The 21019-nt window shown below is 33.9% G+C and overlaps 1 protein-coding gene across 1 annotated transcript in view; it reads left to right on the top strand.

The window, feature by feature from the left end:
• The first annotated feature begins 5347 nt into the window (after positions 1-5347).
• Positions 5348-21019, top strand: part of kuz (zinc-dependent metalloprotease kuz) — a 90659-nt gene continuing 74987 nt past the window's right edge. The window contains 3 exon segments of the mRNA XM_089094844.1: positions 5348-5521; positions 17602-17868; positions 20279-20464. Of these exon segments, the coding sequence (XP_088950970.1) occupies positions 5452-5521; positions 17602-17868; positions 20279-20464 (523 nt within the window). The 5' untranslated portion in view covers positions 5348-5451.

Here is a 21019-nt window from a genome sequence, read left to right as displayed (position 1 = left end):
AACATTGTGGTGGGTCGCCTCTTTATAGAGGCACAAGTGTGCCTCCTTGATTTATATTAGTGTTCGAGTTTTTGATAGTTCATATAGTGAAACTTCGCCGACGGGCTTTGAAGTATATGGTTATTATGGTAAGATAAATGTCAGGGATTAATGAAAAGTTGGCACTACTAGAAAATAATAGGGTAAACTTTTATGAAGAGGTTGATATGGTACTCCAGGATGGTGATGATATGTGGAGTATGAGACTGGGACCACCAGCGAGGTATGCTTTCCCCATTGATATATTTTCACCCAATAGCTCTGGGAAGCCTATGTTGATGCATTTGAATTGTCAAGGGTTAAATAGTAGTTTTAGGTACATTTCTGAGTTGTGTGATAGTGTGAGTGATATAAATATTGTTGGGTTGACTGAGACTTGGCTTAATGATCATTATGACGTGCTACTTGATATTAATGGTTACTCGTTTTATAGGAAGAATAGAATGATACATCAACATGGTGGGCTTGCAGCATATGTGAAGTCAAGCATTAATTCTAAGGTAAGAGATGATTTGTCAGTTTTTTTGGTGAAATGGTATTTGAAAGTATGATTTTGCTGGTTTAAATGAATAAGGATACATTTTATGTAGTAATTGTATATAGGACTCCTTCAAGTTCGTTACAACAATTTATGAATTATATGGAGTCCCAACTGATGCAACTACCATCTTTGGCCCATTGTTTTGTGATGGGTGATTTTAATATTGATATGAAGAATGGGGAAAATGTGGTTCCTAATAATTTTTGTAATCTTATGTTTAGTTTTAATCTTCATCCAGTAATTGATGTGTGTACTCGTATTACTGAGACGTATGAAACTTTGATAGACAACATTTTTTCGAGTGTTAAGTATGATAGCCCAATTGTAATCCCAAATGATGTGTCCGATCACTGTTTAATTATGGTATGTATAGATATTGAAAAAGACATGCATAATGATTCTGAGAATAGAAATAGACAATACTCTTATTTTGATAAATTAAGTATTAATGAAATGAAAGAGTGACTTGAGGAATGTGATTGGAGTTGTTTAAGTGAATGCGCAAATTATGGTGACAGGTTTGCACTGTGGTATGAAAAAGTTACAAATTTGATCAATGAAGTGTGTATTAAGATAACTATAAAGAAAAAAAATGAAAGAAGTGCAAAAAGCCATGGATATCCCGCAGTCTTTTGGCTAGCATCAAGAGGAAGCATGCATTGTATAAGGTTAGTAAAACTACTGACCGAGAATTAGACCGAAATATTTATAAGAACTATAATAACGCGCTCAATAAATTGTTAAGAAAAGCAAAAAAGGATTATTTCTCGAGAATGTTTGAGTCGTGTAGAGATAGCTCTTTGAAGACTTGGAAAGTTATTCGGTCAATAATTGGATAAAGTGACAAGAAGCCATGTGAAAGTGAACAATGCCAGGCAGATTTTAATGAAAAACTGGCCGATCATTTTTCTAAAGCAGGTAATGAAATTAGGCAGTCAGTAAGTATACATCAAAACGAAGGGTTGTTTCACCAATATATTGGGGCAGCTAGTGAAACAAGTATGTGGCTGCAAAATACGAATGAAAGTGAAGTGTTAACAGTGATTTCTGGAATAAAGAACAATTCCGCTGGATCAGATTTTCTATCCCTCCGCGTCCTGAAAGAACTTTTTCCAGTTATTAAGGATCAACTTGTCTAACATATTAATAGGTGTTTTAAGGATGGAATCTTTTCTCAGCCGTTTAAAACTGCAAAAATAGTGCCAATTTTTAAGGGTGACCGAGAAGATCCTAGTAACTATAGACTAATATCACTGCTTCCGATTATAGCTAGAATAATGGAGAAGATATTATGCCTAAGGATTGAGACATTTCTAGAGAAAAAATGATTTTTCTTTAAGAACCAATTTGGTTTCAGAAAGAAACATTCTACAGAGCATGCAGTTCAGTTTCTTACAACGTTGGTCAATGATGGCCTTGATAAACATCTTAAAGTCATAACTGTATTTTTAAATATTTTACATGCGTTCTATTCTGTGGACCATGAAATTCTATTGAGTAAATTAGATAATGCCGGTATAAGAGGAAGAGCTCTGAATCTGTTGAAGTCTTACCTAAGTGATAGAAAATTATATTTGAATGACGGAAAACAAGCTACATGTGAATATGATGTCGAGTGTGGAGTCCCACAGGGATCTCCCCTTGGTCCACTGTTATTTGCTGTATATATTAATGATCTATGAGGAATTTTATCTAATATTGTTGATTCAATAAACAGTGGAGACCCAAATGCGATCCCTGTAAAAGCATTAGTTTTATTTGCTGATGATAATAATTTAACGGTATGCGCAAGAACTGAAAAAAAGTTGATCCGAGCAGTTGAACATGATATAAGTTTGATTGGAAAGTGGACTAGGTTGAATAAGCTGAAAATAAATTTTAAGAAGTGTAATTTTGTGTTGTTTGCACGTTCTGAAAAGTATTATCCTTGGATAGATAAGTTGAGGTGTGGAAATTCATTTATTAATAGAGTGCACTCGACTAGGTATTTAGGCATTATTGTAGACGAGACGCTTAGTTTTTCAGATCATATAAGTTTTATAACATCTAAAATCGACCGTAATTTTGGAATTATTAGAAAAGTGAAGAATATTTGTCCGAAAATTTTCCTTAGACTTTTGTATTTTTCCCTTGTCCATTGTTACCTTTTATATTGCTGATCGGTATGGTCTTCAACTTTTCAATCCCATCTGAAACGACTTAGAGCTTTGCAGAATTCTTCCATTAGGATTTTAGCAAATTATGGACCGAGAGATTCAGTGAGAAATGTGGATTTGAAACTGAATATTCTTCCTCTAGCAGGTATATTCCTTTTTTATCGATCTATGCTAATGTTTGATATTATTAATAACCTAACCTCAGAGTGTTTTAATGGCATGTTTATAACTGGTGTGGATCTTCACAATTATAATACAAGAAATGCAGATGCTTTTCGGCGGCCGCAGTGTGAAACAACCCGGTCACAGTTCTCTGCTCGGCATGTTTTGCCGAGCTCCTGGAGTCATTTACCAATTGGGGTTGTGCGTGAGCATGACCGTAGTATTTTCCGGGGGAAATTGAGGGATTCTTGTAAGAATATTTATCAGTTTGTTTGATTTTATTTTATTTTTTGTTTTATTTTTGATTTTTTTTAGTAGTGCCATAATGGAATTTTTAGTTGCGTTGTTTTGTTAGCCCCTCGGGGGGGGGTAATGTTTTGTTTTTGTTTATTTATATTGAATTATCTGTTGGAAGTTGGAGTTGGCCTAACGAACCAAAATGTTCCATGGCCTTTGTTTTTTGTAATTTGTGTCTAAATAAAATTATGCTCCTGAAAAAAAAAAATTACAATTTTTGTATGAATCCTATTCTTGGGGTAACTCCCGTTTCAATCTTTAATTCCCAATCTTGTACATAGCTTAGTTTATAGCTAAATTTTGTCTTAATAGAAGGTTTTTTTTTTTTTTAGTTTTTTTTTTTGGGGGGGGGGGGTAACATTTTTTCAGAAAGAAGATTATATTTTCTTTAATCAATCAGGTGTTCAACAATTGAGAATTAAATATTAAGAAAATCTTATCTAAAAGCAGCAAAAGAAAAAAAAAATTCTACAAACTTACAATTCAGCTGTAGAAACAATCTGTCGGCTATTAACTTCAAAATTCAACTGAAGGCTGAAGCTGTATAGTAGTAAATACTTTTATAATTCTATTAAACTTGAAAACAAAATTCTTGACTACGAATGATGTAAGAAATAGCAATTGCGAAACTGCGTTCAAAATGATTTAAACTCATTTCATAAAGACGATACTTTTTTTGTCAACATATGAAGAACTGTGTATATTGCAATATTTGCAATTGCATATTGCATCTGTCTGGTTTTTGTGCAAAGTAAAATAAGAGCCGAAAATTAATGAACAAGTGAATAGTGAAGAATTATGGTATGCAAAGTAATATTTGGCAGGGAAATTCACTGGTGATAAATCGCTAGGGGTGGTACCGTGATTGTGTGATTTTCGGGGATTCGGAGAACCAAATTTTTTTCAGGGTGACGCATAGATTTTCAGGAAAATACCTGAAAATTCGGGGATAGTGCAAGCCCTGCTTGATTTCTAATCAGGAAAGAAAAGCTCCGACTTTGCGGTTGACGCAATAAAGAATTGCCACAAAATCAATTTAAAGTCAACCGAATGCCGCTGCCTCTGCTGGCGTAGGAACGCCCACGGCACGCCGGCGGGGTAGCGACACTTCGGTGGCGGTCAACCGGGCTACTCGTCGGCGGTGTTCGGTCGATCCGCCGGCGCGGCGCAGGGGTCTTGTAGTTTCTAGTGGGTCTAGTAGTTTTGTATCTTTGCGACGTTGTCAATTTGTCGTCTTTGCCCAATTGAAGTCATTTATGACATAGTGTGAGACAGACAAAATACTGAGTTTTGTAAGACTCCGCCCGACCACTTGTTTTCTAGGGTCTGAGGGGTTTTGTCAAGTTCGTGCAGATGAAGCAGCAAAATTTGTTGTCCTTTGATCGACAATAATCTTTTATGATATTACACTGTACTGAGAAAATACCAAGTTTTGTAGGGATCCAATTAAAAATTGTTTTTTAGAGATTCAATTGATTTTTATCGACTTTGCGCAAATGAAGTATTAGGTTTTATTGGGCTTCCCCTAACGAAATTTTTTCCAAAAGCTTCACTTCGCACCGACACATTATAGCTTTTACCGGGCTTCGGGAGACAAAAGTCCTTTTTAAGGACCTATTGGGAAGGGAGGGGAGTCCCCTTTAGTAACGGCCCTGCCAATACCCCTTTTTAGGAATACCTAGAGGTGACAAGTTGAAACTTAACCAAGTGCATAGAAGTTTCCAAAAAGGGATAGGTGTAATATTTCAGGAACGGCAAAGGGTGTTAAGTTTAAATTTACAGAGAATATTAAGGGGGATGTTGTACTAAATCAAAAGACACTATATCCATTCAGTTGTGTCTGCAATATATAGAAAACGTCAAAGGGTATCAATTTGAAACTTCCAGGGAATTTTAGCAAATGTTGAGCTAAATCAAAAGAGAGTATGCGCAGTCTTTTTGTTCGGGGCTGCTGGAATAAAAGTGTCAATCAGAGACCCATAAAACATTCTTTTAAAATGTTGCTGATGCTCATCAAACTTTTTAATTTGGCTCATTTGGGAAGATAACGTTAAATGAATGATCCCGATAAAGTTAATTTTAACCCTGTTTTAACAGAATTATTCAGATAGAGTTTTTATTAAATAGGTGGCGATAGATATATCTATTAATTTCAGGCTCAACATGTTAACTGAACAAAAGCTTTTATAGTTGCTAATTAGTGGAGTGATGTTACAAAGAAATTTATAAGTTGTTATTAATTAACTTTGTTCAGACATGGAGTCACTCCACATTAGCTTTCTCTTACTAAAGGCACTCTTCCTATGTTTGGAATTTGGTCAACTAGGTAAGGAGACCTGGTTAACCTAGCAAAGTGTAAACAATTGTTTTTTTGACAAACTTTTTTCAAATGATATTTTTAAAGATAATTTTGTGAGCTAGGTGAAGAAATATATCATAACTTGTTAAATGGGTCAAGTTCTACATCATTTATTTATCACTAACCTAGGCTATGTATCCTACTTTAGACAAAAAGTAGCTAAAGTAGAATTTTACCAAAAAATTACCTCAATTCTTCATTATTGTTTTCTATTTCGTTGGCTCTAGTTTTTGAAATGCAATTATTCTAATCTCAACAGGATTTTAAACCATAGGTCTATCAATATTTTTTTTTCTCTAAACCTAAGAAGTAGGCCAGTTTTTCAAATTGTTAAAGCCCCAGGCTGCACATCAGGATTAAATGGTAAAATTCTATTTTAGCTACTTTTGGCTATATTAGAATGGGGTTAAGTTAAAAAATGAAACTCTCAGGGATGGGTCCACAGGCTAAAGTATGACCCAGGAAGGTATTTTGAAGTACCTACCTCCACTCCTCCCTAGAGGGTCCTGAAATTTGCCTACATGACAGGTATATACATATTGAAAATTTTAAAAAACAACATTTTACCTTAAATTACAGTTATGAGTTTCTTTTTCTCTGGCTTTAGTTCCTAAGATGCAATTCCTATTATGTGAGTAAAATTTTAAGCCATATCAATGATTTTTTTTTCAAAATTTAGGAAATTTATTTGCATATCTTTAGAACCTTATAAATTGGGATTGACCAAAGTTGTGAAGCTGAAAACAATTTTGTTGTACTTCATTATAGCAGAAGATCTATTTTGAAAGGTTTTGCTAACACACATATTTTTAAAGGTCAGAACCTTCTAGAGGGAGAAGTAGTGGAGGTGGGTACTTCAAAATACCTTCCCAGGTCATGCTTTAGCCTGTAGACCCATCCCTAAAAGATTCATTTTCCTATCTTAAACCCTTTCCAACATAGTCAAAAGTAGCTAAAGTAGAATTTTACCAGATTAAACTAAAATATTAGAATTAAAGCACTTTTCTGTGCCTGATTTGAGATGTAAATCTGTTTCTGAAGGTTTTATTTTTGTAACACAAATCTTTTCAAAAGTCAGTGCCCATTGGGCAGAGAAAAGTACCTCAATTAACCTCACCTGCACATCATTGAGGTTCTGGAATTATTCTTATTCATTTATTGCCTGTCAAAAAAGTTACATCGACAGAGTAGTCACTAAAGTAACAAATAGATAGAAAAAAAAACATACATCCAAAATCCAACTATATCACAAAAAAAAATCATTACATACATTATATTAATACAAACAAGCTATTGTGTACAAATTGATGACCATGGATGATTAAACTTACTTTGAAATCAGGATAGAAATTTATTAATTCTAATGTTAGGGTCAGCTAGCTTATACAAATGAATAATTTTACAGTTTCTTGTCCAAGAGGGCAAATGTAACAGATATTTAGCAAATCTAAAGAAGATTGATTGTAAGTGCTTTTTATCTGTAACTGTAAAGAATTTCCAGAAAAGAGCAATGTAAAGCAGATGTGGAAGGGCTGTGGTGTTGTAAATAGATGCTAGAAGGTAACAGCTGAAATGTAGTTTACTTTTTACCTCCAGCATAAGAAATGCTAATTTTAAGCTCAACATGAGAAATCAGCAAACAATGTGTGTGATCAATAGTTGTGCCAATTGGAAGGCCCAGGTATGTAATAGGGTCTGTAGGTTTAACAAGATAACCGTCCAGATTTAGAAGAGAAGTAGATGGATTTTACCAATTGAAAAGGTCAACTTCAGTTTTCTCAGGATTAAAAGACAGCCCAATTTTCAAATATTCATCTTTGAGGATTTTGAAATTTTGCTCAATCTACTGGATTGTACAGCTGAGATTCAAAGTGTTGTCAGCATAACAAATAAGAGACACATTGATTCTCCCAAGAATGCATGAAGGAAGACACTTTGCCTGAGCATCCAGGACACTATTATTGAACAGGGTTGGGGAAGTGATAGTTCCCTGTCTAGTCCCTTTCTTTACAAGGATGGGGTACTGATGAATCACAAGCATATTTGAGAGGTTCAAAGAGTTTGGCCTCACACAAGAATTACAGCAATTGTATTGGGATTGAGGAAGAGCCAATTCCAGGGGAAAACAGGATGGGAGTTAATTTTTTTTTTTTTTTTTTGATGGATTTTATTGAAAACAAAACATATCAACAAAAAATTATTGCTTCCTCCCCTAAAAAGCAAAGCTTGTCCATGGGGGAGGTAGAGAAAACAAAATCCTTAAAACAAAGAACACTTGGCCACCAACACCACTAATACCATCACACTAAACAAAAAATACAAAATAATATCATATATTATGCATCCTCTGGGGACATCATATCAACAAAACCCCCACAATAAATAAATCAATTAATCAGTCAAAACTCATATTCAGCAAAAAGCAGTTCCTTAATGATTTATCTAAAAATATTGGGGTCACCAATAGTCTTAATATCACTATTCAAACTATTCCATTTCTGTGTACCTCTATAAAAAACATGAATGGGAAGATATACCTCTAGGTACACAGAAGTCTGCACTACCCTTTGTATCATGAGAATGAACAGTAGACCTAATGGACAATAAATCACCAAAACAACAAGGCTGAACATCCTGCTGCAGTCCAAAAATAAACCACAATACATAGAATTCATGAAGGCCTGCAGCTGGCAAAATTTTTAAAGTTGGGTAAATTTCTCAAACAGACATACATGGAGATATACCAGCTAAAATTCTTGCTGCATGATTTTGTAGAACTCCTATTGGTTTTAGGATAGAAGAAAAAGTAGAGAGCCAGATACTTGAACAATAAAGTATATATGGGTGTATTAAAGAAAAATAAAGATGGCAAAGGGCAGACTTGGGAAAACAATGTTGGAGTTTCTTCATTATACCAAGATTTCTTGCCAGAATTTTGCTAGTTAAAGTTACATGTTCCTTAAAAGATAGAGTTTCATCTATCACAATCCCAAGGTATTTAAAAGATGCAGTCCGTTTTATAACGTCATTGGGCATATCTAATTCCCTGATCCATGGGTAAATGTTTGATGATTGCAAGAAAATAATAAAGTTAGACTTAGCCATGTTAATCCGTAATTTATTTACCCTCAGCCATGCTATAATTCTATTAACTGATTCCTTTGTGGAAATCTGCAGCAGCTCTGCTGTCTTAGCTGTGCTAATGGCTGTTGTGTCATCAGTAAAAAGTGAAACTGTTTCATTAGTCGGGTTTACTGTTAGTTCATTTATTCTATAGCAAAAATTATTTAGACAATTTGGTAAATCATTAATAAATATCAAGAATAATATATGACCAAGAATTGATCCTTGCAGAACACCTATTTCAATACACTTTTTTTCAGAAGAAGAATCATTTAGTTGGACATACTGATAACGATTACTAAAAAAAACTTCTTAAAAAATTTAATGATTTACCCCTCAAACCAAACACCTCACACTTCTTAAGTAGAAGTCCATGATCCACAGTGTTGGAAGCTTTCATCAGATATAAAAATATAGCACCTATTTTAAAACCTTTATCCAATACATCATTAATAGTTGTCAAATAAATCACTGCCTGTTCTGTTGTCCTTTTTCTATGGAACCCAAATTGCGTCTCTACCAGTAACTTATGATCCTCCAAAAAACTCATCATTCTAATACTAAAACACGGGAAATGATGGGTAAAACAGATATCAGTCTATAGTTTCCTGGGTTATTTTGAATACCACCCTTATGAATTGGGGTTACACATGCAACTTTAAAAAAGTCTGGGACTTTTCCTTGACAAAAACACTCATTAGTTAACCCACATAAAACTTCAGCTGTAACAGGAAAAATACATTTAAGGGTTTTTAGAGTAATATGATTGCTACCAGATGAATTACTACGCAACCCATCAATAATTTTTTTAATTTCATCAACTGTTAGAAGTCTAAGGTGAAGAGATACATCAATTGGGTCCCTCAGTAAGGACTTGAATGTTGGATCACCACCATCAGGTATAACTGACATAGCTAAATTCATACCAATATTCAAAAATTAACTCTGAAATTCATTGCATATGTCCTTTTCAGAATTCAAAGTCTTTCCCACTAATTAATTCACCAGGTATGCTATTTATTTTTAATCCAATCACTTCTTTTATTAGTCCCCAGGTTTTCTTAGGGCATCCTTCAACCTCCTTAAACTTTTTCTCAAAATGTTTCTTTTTTCATTTCTTAAAATTGTATTCAACCTATTTCAATAAATTTTATATAATTGCTTATTTTCTTGTGTTGGGTTAATTATTTGAGCTCTAAACAATTTATCTCTTACATTTATTTCCTTCAAAATCACAGGACTAATCCAAGGTTTTTTACTTGAGTGCTTTCTATTAAACGGTTTCAATGTGACTACTTGACTTATCAAACTCTGCAACTTTTCATAAAATAAAACAAACCTCGAATTTGTGTCCTGAACTTCGCCTAGAACAATATACCAATCTACCTTTTCTATATCATTTTTTAAGTTTTACCTTCGCATTTTAAACTGATCACTGGAATCCTTGAATTTTTGCCTTTAACCACCTTCGTTACAGTTCTAAAGCTAGCTGAAACTCTAAAGTGGTCAGATACATTGTTGATAAGAACTATGGGAAGACTCAAGGGCACATTAGAAAGGATGTTATCCAGAAGCTTAGCTGATGTTCTCGTAATTCTTGTAGGGATATTTATATAAGGATGAAACCCATTAGATAAACTTCTATTAATAAATTCAGTGCTAGCAGATGACTGATCTATAAGGTCAATGTTAAAATTCCCCATAATAAGACATGGCATAGAGTTAATTGGAAGTTTCATTAATTGTTCTTCAAATAGGTCCATAAAGTCTTGGAGCAGGCTCTGTTCAGGTCTATACACTAAAACAATACACAAGTTCAAATTCTCTCTAGCTACACGTAGAACAAAACACTTGCAAAGTTTCTCTCTATATATTGTAATATCTTTTCTTATTGAAACCTTTTACTCAGCCTGAATATAAGCTGCTAGGCCTCCATGTTGGTAATACTCTTAATTCCTTACATATAAATTATAACCAGGGATATGTAGTAATTGCGAGTTATTGTCATTTAACCACGTTTCAGTTAAAGCGATCACCTGAAAGACATTAGTATTAATTAATTCCGATGAAAAATTATGCACAGAATTCAATCCCTGAAAATTTAAATGAAAAATGTTAAGGCCAAAATGCGCCTATCACAGTACAAGGGTAGTGTCCCTTCTTTAAAAATATACCTTGATGGTTCATTTGTGAAAATTTCAGTAGCATTAATATCCAAATTTCTATTTATCCTTTCATTTAAACTGGCTGGAAAAATCAACCCTTTGACTTTCAAGTTGCAGGATATTGCTGTTCCCAGGAGGTAAGACGATACCTCTAACCATTATCAATAAAAGTTAATGAATGTGATGGTAGAGGGTGGCGGTGGCGAAAAAAAATTCATTATCTACTAAACATATATCTAGACCTAGATAAATACAAAAAAAAATAACAAAATATATTCCATCAAAGTGGACACATAATTTAAAAGAGCACATTATTGCAAGCTTCATGACACAAAGCAAAACCATTCAAAAAGAAATCAGCCTGCTACCACCCACTCAAAATAATTTCACATTAACAAAAATTTTAAAATCATGTATAAACACACTCTAAGATTTCTATATAAAAGTATGGACAAATGAATTGAGGAATCAAATGCATGTTTAACATCATGTCCAGCAAGGCTCATACTTTCTCCCAAAGATTTAGCATCAGCAATGGCAGTAAAAACTGCTGTAAGAGCATGAGAACAGCCAAGATTAACCTGAAAACTGATCTGATATGGGGGAACATAATGTTTCTGTATTAACTCATCAACAAAAAGGAACTCAAAAAGTTTGCATATTGTAGTAGAGACAGTGATGGGATGGAAAGAGGAACATTGCAACTCAGATTTTCCTTTTTTGGGAATCAGAGTCAGATCACCAATGCAGAACAAGGAAGGAACAATACCTGTAACAAATATCATTTGCATGAGAAGGTTGAATTGATGCACCAATACATAACTTCCATTAATGATGTGTAGAGCACTCGCCTTATCTATCCCACAAGACGCTTTCTTGTTAAGTTGGGATATGGCTTTTATGACGGGATCACAAGTAACAACAAAATCAAGGTCAGGAGATTCCTCATTGAAGTTGTAGATCTCGTCACAAAATTGTGACTCTAAAACAGGATCATACTCAGAAAATTCATTTAAAAAATGGGATATCCATTCAGGCAAAGGAGTGTCGTTTGTGTCTGGCAAATTGAAGGAGATAGTACAAGGTAATAGCTTCCACAGTAGATCAGATGAATTCCTGACCTTCTCAGAATAAAGTGTCTGCATTTTAGATTGATGATGGGCAAGTTCCTTAGTGAAACATTTTTTTTTGACACTTTTCACAGTTCATTGACTATTCCTTGACAGGGCATAGGCAATCTCTCCATGATTTGTATCAAAACTTAGCATGGTCACAAGCTTCAGACAGCACTAGATTTCCTGACAATCCAGGAACTTAGTTGCCAACACAGATTTTTTTCAACAAAACTACTGTTCATCAGAAAGTTTGACTTAATATTTAAATCTTATCCTGAATTTTAATCATAATCCAACATTTTAATTCTTAATCTTAAAAATTAGGATACTACCAATCAACTTACATTTAATGTAGCCAGTAGCCCATATCTTATCATGGTTAGGCCTGGACATGATTTGAAAAAAAAACAGTCAGAAACTAAGTAAATAAAGGAGCTTTTTTCAGCTGAAAGTAAAGAGCAGCATTAAAACCTGAAATGAACAGTTTTTTGGGGGAGGGGCTACACAATAAAAAAACTAATAAAACGCATACAAAATCCCAGGATGTTTCTATTTCCCGCATAAATCTTTCCTTATGACATCCTCCCACCCCAATTGGGGACAACCTGCTTTTCATTTGGCCCTAGATAGTTGTCCAAAAAAGACAACATTGATAACCTTGGGATTTTTTTGGTCATATATGTCCAAGAACTAAGCCTAAGTGAAAAACTGAGATCAGAGAAAAAATGGCTCAAGTCAGGTAAGTTATATCTCTGTAGTTTGATGAGTAAAAATTGGTCTTTTAATCTCTGCAATTTGTAAATAGCTATTCTCTTACACTTTTAACACAAGATTTAAGTAGTTGTGGTGTTGTAATGGGCCTATCCATAAAAGTGCAGCTTTTATAACTTGGAAGGCTGTTGTGCTATGCAAATAAAACCTTAGGAAAATAGATCTACCTAAGTTTGGGCCTGATATGTTGTTTTCCTGGCCTTCCTACACTCTTTTGTACTGTTGTGGTTTGAAAGGTATTTTGAAAACATATCTATACACCTGTCCTCAAATGTTTCATGTCTTATCAGTAGGAGAGGGGTAAATGTAGAATGGTAAGAATTTTAAACCCCAAATAAATTTGTTGAGCTGTTGAGCACATTTTTTTGCATGCTTCCATTTTAAGTGCATAGTAACTAGTGCATAATAATAAATTAGAATTGAAACCCCTTACATTTATGTTTTTTTTCTTCCAAAGGATCTGAATCAAATGAGGAATCTTGCAAGTCTCCTAAATCTTAAAGGAACTCCACTTTGTAGTTCATATTGCTGTAAAAGAAAAAAAAGTTAAATTTTTTTTCAAATAAGGCTACTCCTTGAACTCTTTGAGACTGGATAGTGAAATTTATATGCATAAATCTGTATGCAACAGTACTACTTAATTAGCTACTTCATTATAGATTTTGTCAAAAGATGCATCTCATTTTTTGCTATTATTTATAGATAGCACATAAATGCAAGCATTAGCTTTTAATTGAACCATTAAACTACTCTATAATATTCCATTGCTCTACTAGCAACAGAGAAAAAGAAAGAAAAAAGGGATGTATTGGTGCTATACAGCCTAAAATATGACAGGATTGTTTTTTTTAAATGGGGCATGCAAACCTCTGGATAAGGGTTTTCAACCATGATGATTCAAATGGGGCATTTTTCATTTCAATTTTCAGGTATTTTTAAGGGGTTGCAAGCTATTTTTAAAAATTCCCATAAATTTGTTTTTATAATAAACTTATACAATTAAGATGAACCAAAAATATATACCCTTTCTGAGTCAGTGTTTAGCAACAATTTTTCCTCACAAGACAAGTTTTTTATAAATATGCTTTTATAACAGGTTTTAAATTTCTTGTTACTAGAAGAGGAGGTTTTTTCTTTACTAGGTTACCATGGGGGGAGGCAACCCCCATCATTGGACAGCACTTATTTTTGTTGTTTTTTATTAGTTAAGAAAGGTCAGTTTTTATCCTTAGCTTATTAATTGAAGAGAGTTCTCTATCCTCAGTCCATCAGTGCAGTTAAGTAATGTCTTTATTCAGTTTTGCAGTAATATCTTTTTTGGTAAATTCATTCCTTCTGATATTTCTTGATCACACTTTGGCCATGTTTTAATGCAAGTGAAAATATTCTATAAATACAACCAGGCACACACACAGGATTTATCTTGGAGAAATCAGCATTTATTAGTGAGATACAGCTTTGACAAATGAAAAATTGTAGAGAAAGTATAGGATATTGAAGGAAAAATTGCAGAAATCTCAACACTGTAGGGACCACTTCCCTGAACACCCTCGTTATTGGCCTATGTCTGACTAATTGACTAAGTAATAATTAGCCAAACGGAAATTTTGCTTTATTAACAAACCAGCTGCACATGAAAGTTAGTTATTGTCGTGAATATTCTGTCTTTTGTATATAAACAAGCCATGCTTTGATAGAAATTTGGAATCTTTTCGTCATTGTTTCATGTCATTTACCAACGTGGAAACGCTTATTTTAGGCTTGGTTTTACTTGTTGTTTCTAAAACCATTGCTACATATGACACTGAATAAAATCATTTCTTCAAACTAATATTTATAATTTTTTTTTTCATTATTTAATTAACACCAAACATGTTCCAAGCAGCCTTTGGGAACAGGTTCTCAATAAATTTCTTTCATGCATTCTTGGCTACAGTCAAATCTTTGTGAGGTTGAAGGGCCTACTAATATACTTATTAATGCATAGACTAATTAAACCATTATAATTGAAAAAAAATATTCAACTGAAATAAGGAACAACATTAAAACCTAAAACAAACATAAATTATTCTGTATGTTAGGAGGGCAGCCTCCTCCTTAACCCTTTGCTTGTTATGCTAAAGTCTGTAATTTGCTTTAAAAAAGTTTCTTATTCTAATTCAATGTTCCGTGTGTTTGAACTGGCTTTCTTACAGAATCGGGACAAAAAGTCAAACTTTAGCAAAAAGAGCAAGGGTTTGAGGAAGGGGTAGACCCCTCATATACAGTATTGTTTCTGTTCATTTAATTTTTTAATGTTGCTCCCAACTTTCAGTTCAAAAAACTTGTTTTTTAAACTTTATTTTTATATATTTTTAAAATAATGTCAGGCTTAACCAAGATAAATGGGGAGAGGGGGGGGCCAGCCCTAAAATACCCTGTTGTGTAAATTGACTGGTAGTGTCCCACTTTATTAGTTTTTCCGCTTAAGAATTAAAATGTTGGATTGGAATTCGAATTTTTAACAAAATTTTAATATTTGGTCAAAAATTTTGAGGAACAGTAGTTTTGCTGAATAATTCCTTAAAAATGGGAGGGGTATTGTCCATGTGGATGAAAATTCTGCATGACTTCTGATCTTCTATATGGCTGAAGCCATTGCAACCTCTAAGTAGGGTTCTCTGATGTTTAAATGCATTTTATACCTATGTTTTTAAACACTTTGGAACATTGTATGTAAATAGGAAAAGAGAAATATTACTGTTTGAATTTGGAAAACAAACCTCTTGGTAGCACTTGCTACCTTCCCCGAAGAAATTTCTAGTTAAGTTTCATTACCCTGCCTTGCCTTTTTCACCTCTGTGCCAGTAGGCAGGCAAATTTAATATTTTATGCTACATAGAAAAGGATTTTCGCAATGGGAGAGGCACAATTATCCCCCTCCTAGCACCAATAATGAAGGTATTGACCAATGTCAATACAAGAAAGTATAATACAGAGGAGAAAATAAAGAAAGAAAATGATAGCGAAATGAAGCTAGATTCACATGATAGCACAATCATAATAATAACACAAAAAGCAATATATTTACTGCTTTGAAATGAAACACCATTGCTGTCTATTAATTAGACTGTTATATGCTTCAGTGCATATAACTATAAACTTGATTCAACACTTGGTCTCTCTCACAAGAGCATTGAATCTTCTTGGAATTCTATCTCTGAGACAGCTGTATTAGCAATGAGTACTGAACTTTCAAAAAGATGCCCGACTGTAAGTAGAGAGGTTGTCCAAGTTGTAGTCATCCAGCTTACATCTATGTTTTTCTCCCTTTATCATTTACTTGCCAAACTAGTTCTATGCCATTTTTAAACTTTCAGTAAACTACAAGCAGGCGAGGATATCGTCTGTATGCTGTATCTTCTGCTTATTTTACTTGGAGATTTTACTTACAGCAGTTATTTTTTTACTTGATTTACTAGATTTTACTTGGAAATCTAAATCCCCACTTGGAGATTTTACTTACAGCAGCTATTAGGAAACAAGTATTTCTATGTGAAAATATGAAATGGCTCCAAGTGGAATTTCAGGAAAGTATAAATGAACGTATATTATAAATGAAAGTATATTTACACTTACAACATGAAAAATTATGAACAGTGAATCATCACAAGCTCAAAAAGATTGTTTTAATAAAACTTAAACAGCTAAATTTGGCCTAGACCCTGCGTCTCGTCGGCTGTAAATCTTGGCAAGATGTCTCCTGGAATTTGAGCCAAATTCTCAGCCAAATATATTAGAATCATTTTTTAGGTTACTTTCTATATTCATAAAATATTTCAAGTCTTTAAAATAGGGAGTGAGTGTAGGTTGCACCTTCAGAACCCCTTTCCAGAGTGTAACAATGACTATTAATCTATTTACTTACATAGCACAAAAGGTTTTAAGAATTCATGATAAATTCAGTGTTGTGGAGGATGTGTCAGGGGTAAATGCAGAAACTTGGAAGCACCACCCTAGGCTTTGATTTATCCTGTTGATGTATTCTTGAAAGTTTTAATAGGGTGGCATAAAAAATTTTAAGCTTGAAAAATACTTTCAGGCCTAATAACAATTTAGTTGTTAAACTTAGCCATGCAGGTCACAAAAAGAATAAAATACCCTAATAATACACAATGAAATAAAAGAACTAATGCATCAAGAAACTAATAAACTGTAAAATCCAATAGTTACTATTGTACATTAACCCTACTTTCAAGTTATATTTCATTTTTGCAACAGTTTACACCACTCAGATTATAACAATTTTCAAATCATATTTTCCATATATTACCTCCAAAACCATCTTTTTCAAGATCTAGTTTTTTGCATGACAAATTAGGTTAGGGGTAGAATCCAGGCAACAACCTAATAATTTCCTATCAGTAACAGCAATTGCTCAAAAACTTAATTTTACTTAATGAGTTGTGATTTTGGATTGCTAAACTTCGTGGAAGTACCCTTATATCATATGGGAGAAAAAAAAAACTTGATTAAGCTTGGTTGTAAGACAATGTTTGCTTAAAAAGGTAGGCTTATATATTTTTTTGTATACATAGAAAGAACTGAACATAGTCTGAGGGTGCTTAATCTGCCTTAGTTTTGTTGGCAATGGATTGATTAAGCTACTATAGTATTACTGTATGTTGGGAAAATGGGAACCATCCTGTTGAGATTTATTAGAAAACCTCCGTTCCTCCTGAAGAAATTGAAAATAATAATTTAAAATGTTGTCTTTTAGCAGTCCCCGTGCCAACACTGAGTTAAATCCACATATATTATCTCTTCTGTCCTGAAACTCCTTATAGTTAGGCCTTTGGGCATGTAATGTACTAATGTTCTTTTCTGATTGCAGGTCAATGTCATAAACCTCTTAGTGAATATGTTAGCTATTTTGAACCACTAACATATGACTCGCATGAAATAAAGAAAGAACATTCCAGAGTAAGAAGATCAGCCAATGATGATCATCTACAGCTAAAATTCCATAGTTATGGTCAACATTTTGCACTTCGTTTAAAGAGGGATGCAACAGTTTTTAGTGAAAATGTTGCTGTGCAAAATCACAATGGAACCTCCCTGGAGGTTGATTTATCTCACTTTTTCAGTGGACATTTAGAAGGTCAGTTTGTTAGTTTTTCTTTCTTAGGCTTAATGATAAATGAGCCTGCAGGAAGTGAAATAGCTTTTGAACCAGTCTGTCGACATAATGTCTAAATCAACGACCAAATACCAAATCCCTTGTATAGCAAATAGGCTAAAATTAAATAGTAAATTTAAAAATATTAATAGCCGATCAGTTTTAAAGACTAAATTAGTAGAATATATTATTAATCTTTGATGACAGGGTGATTCTTCTTGATAATTTATTTCTTAATATTATTTTTAGATTTTGCCGTGCTGGGGTAGTCTCCGTTGTCCTTCTCCTTCTATATATTATGTTTTTTTTTGTTTATCTTCTTTATCTTTATTTTTGGCGTACTTGAACTCATTGTTATAATTGTTAGCCTTCCTTTCGAGCTTAGCTCCCTGTTGGCTCTATTTAGTTATTTGTGTTGTTATATTTGTGTGAAATAAAATCTATCTTTCTATCTAATGGCAAATGAAGACGTGTTGTTATCCTTCGTCTTGTGATTAGCCAGGCATTTTTTGATTATATGGATGTCTTTTCAGAATTGTTTTTAACATTTGTTTGCATCAAGCATATATGACCCACTTCCTCAATAATAAGTATAGTAAAATATTGAAATCAGTGGGTACTTTGATACTAGTGTTGGGACGAAAAAAAACCTGTCACATCTTAAAAATAAACAATAGTATAACACCCAATCTTTCAGGATAAATATACATTAATACGTTTGTATTATTGTAGGAACCATCATAAGTGGGTTTAAATGTATATCTTTTCGAAAGTGTTTTTAATGTTTACTTTCTGTCATTTTTGTCTGTTTCTATCCCAATGCTGAAAGAATGTTCCATCTCCTGACATCTTTTACCATTTCCAAAGCACAGACTGCTGGTCACTAAAGAAACTGCAAAAGGAGTAGTTGTGCTTCTCCAACACAACTAATGTAGTGATACTGTCTAGAAGATTGGCAGAAAACACTAACTGAGTGCTCATCGAAAAGGCCAATGACAGAAGTAGTGACGACTAACATACACATAACATATCTGTCTTGGCTTTTCTCTGTCTACAATTACCCAGCCCAGTCTTGATGCAACCTATTGCCCAAAATACTTGATAAATTCAATTCAAAATCAACGGACTCGGTCGACTCTAAGACTCTCGGTCGACTCGCATGCCTAAGACTCTAGGCAGGCATGCCTTTCCAAAAACTAACCTGACAAGTATGTGTCCAATAAGAGAGTCATTCATACTCCTGCCATTTACCCGTGCCCCAGCCATTTACCCGTGCCCCAGCCATTTAAACATTGGCCTCTCAATTACTTGGACTATCTGTCTTGGCTTTTCTCTGTCTACAATTACCCAGCCCAGTCTTGATGCAACCTATTGCCCAAAATACTTGATAAATAAAAAAAAAATAAAAAAAATTTTTGGAGAGATCATAAAAGTAATATTGAACTACTAAAAAATAAATATGAGGAGCCAAAGTAAATGACTAATGAAAACTATAAATGATGATATAACTTGTTTAGGTCAGAATGGACAACCCTCAAAATAGGTACAAACTTAATTTTCTAATCATATTTTGGTACCTGTTTGAATTCTATTCATTACTAGAAAATTGATTTTTTCACATTGAGTATTCAATTTGCTCTTACTGATTGCGATCCGTTTTCTATGGGACCGCGATCTCCTGGTGTCAGAACCCATAGGGCGAAAAAAATGGTTTAGGTAAACGGTCGTCAAAGAACTTAGCAGCAAAACATAATGCCTGCAACAAACGTGTTTTCTTATAGATTCGTCAAATATGGTTATTAGTACCAAATATAAAGCATGTAAAGTTTAATTATGGGACACAGCGTGTTTTACTATTATATAAGATATGATTTTGCACTTCCTTTCCGAAAGAACCTATCCATTGTAGCTCAGGGTACATCCAGGGTTTTTGTTCGATGGGGGAGGGGTCACAAAAAACCTTAAAATCGCATAAAAAATTTGTTTACTTGTATTTCTGTTATGTTTTTACGAGTGGAACAAATTTTTTACACATTTTATGAAAATAGGTACATTTGCACAATAAATTTGGAGGTTGGAGGTAAGGTGGTTTTCCCTCTAATTATGTCTTTGTATCAAAATTATACAGATGACCCTTTTTTTATAAATAAAATTTTCGATAACCTTCCTTTATTTTACTTCCGAAGTTTCCCAGGTAAAAACTGCAGCAAGAACCCTTCATTTGGAAGTAGAAATTACAAGTTTATTGGGAATAGAATTATAATATTGGTGAAATTATATTAAATAATGTCTATCGGATGTATAAATAAATGATGGACTAATTTTGATACTGGACAGTGCTTATATTAGTCTTTCTTGTGATTGATACTAATTTTCATTTTCTGGGCTGTAGATGATCCAAAAAGCATCGCCTTTGGTTCAATCAAAGATGGCATATTTGATGGAAAAATCATAACATCAAACGAGACTTACTATGTGGAACGAGCTCACAAGTATTTCCCTGAAGAAAAGGCGAAATTTCATTCCGTGATTTACAAAGAGGCTGACGTCGTTGATCCATATGAAAACAAAAGAACAGGTAGGAAAAGAAGGTCCCTTCACAATATCCTCTCGTTCATCTCCTTCCCCAGTATTCACGCCTGTGAAGGCTTTGCTCTAGAAGCATATACAACCATCTTTTTGCAAGTCAAAGCCTGGCTCTTTAGCTTGGAAATTTTCTTGAAACTAAGATAAGTCATTTATTTGGTTAACAGGCTGAACGTTAAATATAAAAATTATTTTAAAAACAAGAGTGAATACATAGAAACACAAATATGAGTAGGGAGGCTGAATAACTGTAGCCGTAGGGTGTTCTTGGAGGGATTACCTAGTGACGTAAGCAAGGAAAAACCTTTGGCTTGCCCTCCCCCCCCTTTTCCCTGCCCTGTGAAACGTTGCTAGCAGTAGTCGCGATAGAAGGGTTATGTACATGGTAGCACCTGTGATAAGAATAGTAATGTTGAGACTGGTTAAGGCAAAAACTGGTTGTGGGGGGTGGTTTTATAACACTTAACGTCAACGTATCTTGACATTAGCGTCAAGCAGAAACACAGAGTAGGTAAACTTCTTCTCACTTTTCTATCACTGTAGTGTG

This window comes from Artemia sp. Qi Xiang Cuo, chromosome 9, assembly GCF_049724085.1.
Source record: "Artemia sp. Qi Xiang Cuo chromosome 9, ASM4972408v1, whole genome shotgun sequence".
Lineage (NCBI taxonomy): Eukaryota > Metazoa > Arthropoda > Branchiopoda > Anostraca > Artemiidae > Artemia > Artemia sp. Qi Xiang Cuo.
The sequence above is the reverse complement of the archived record's forward strand: the minus strand, read 5'-3'. Positions and strand labels throughout refer to the sequence as shown.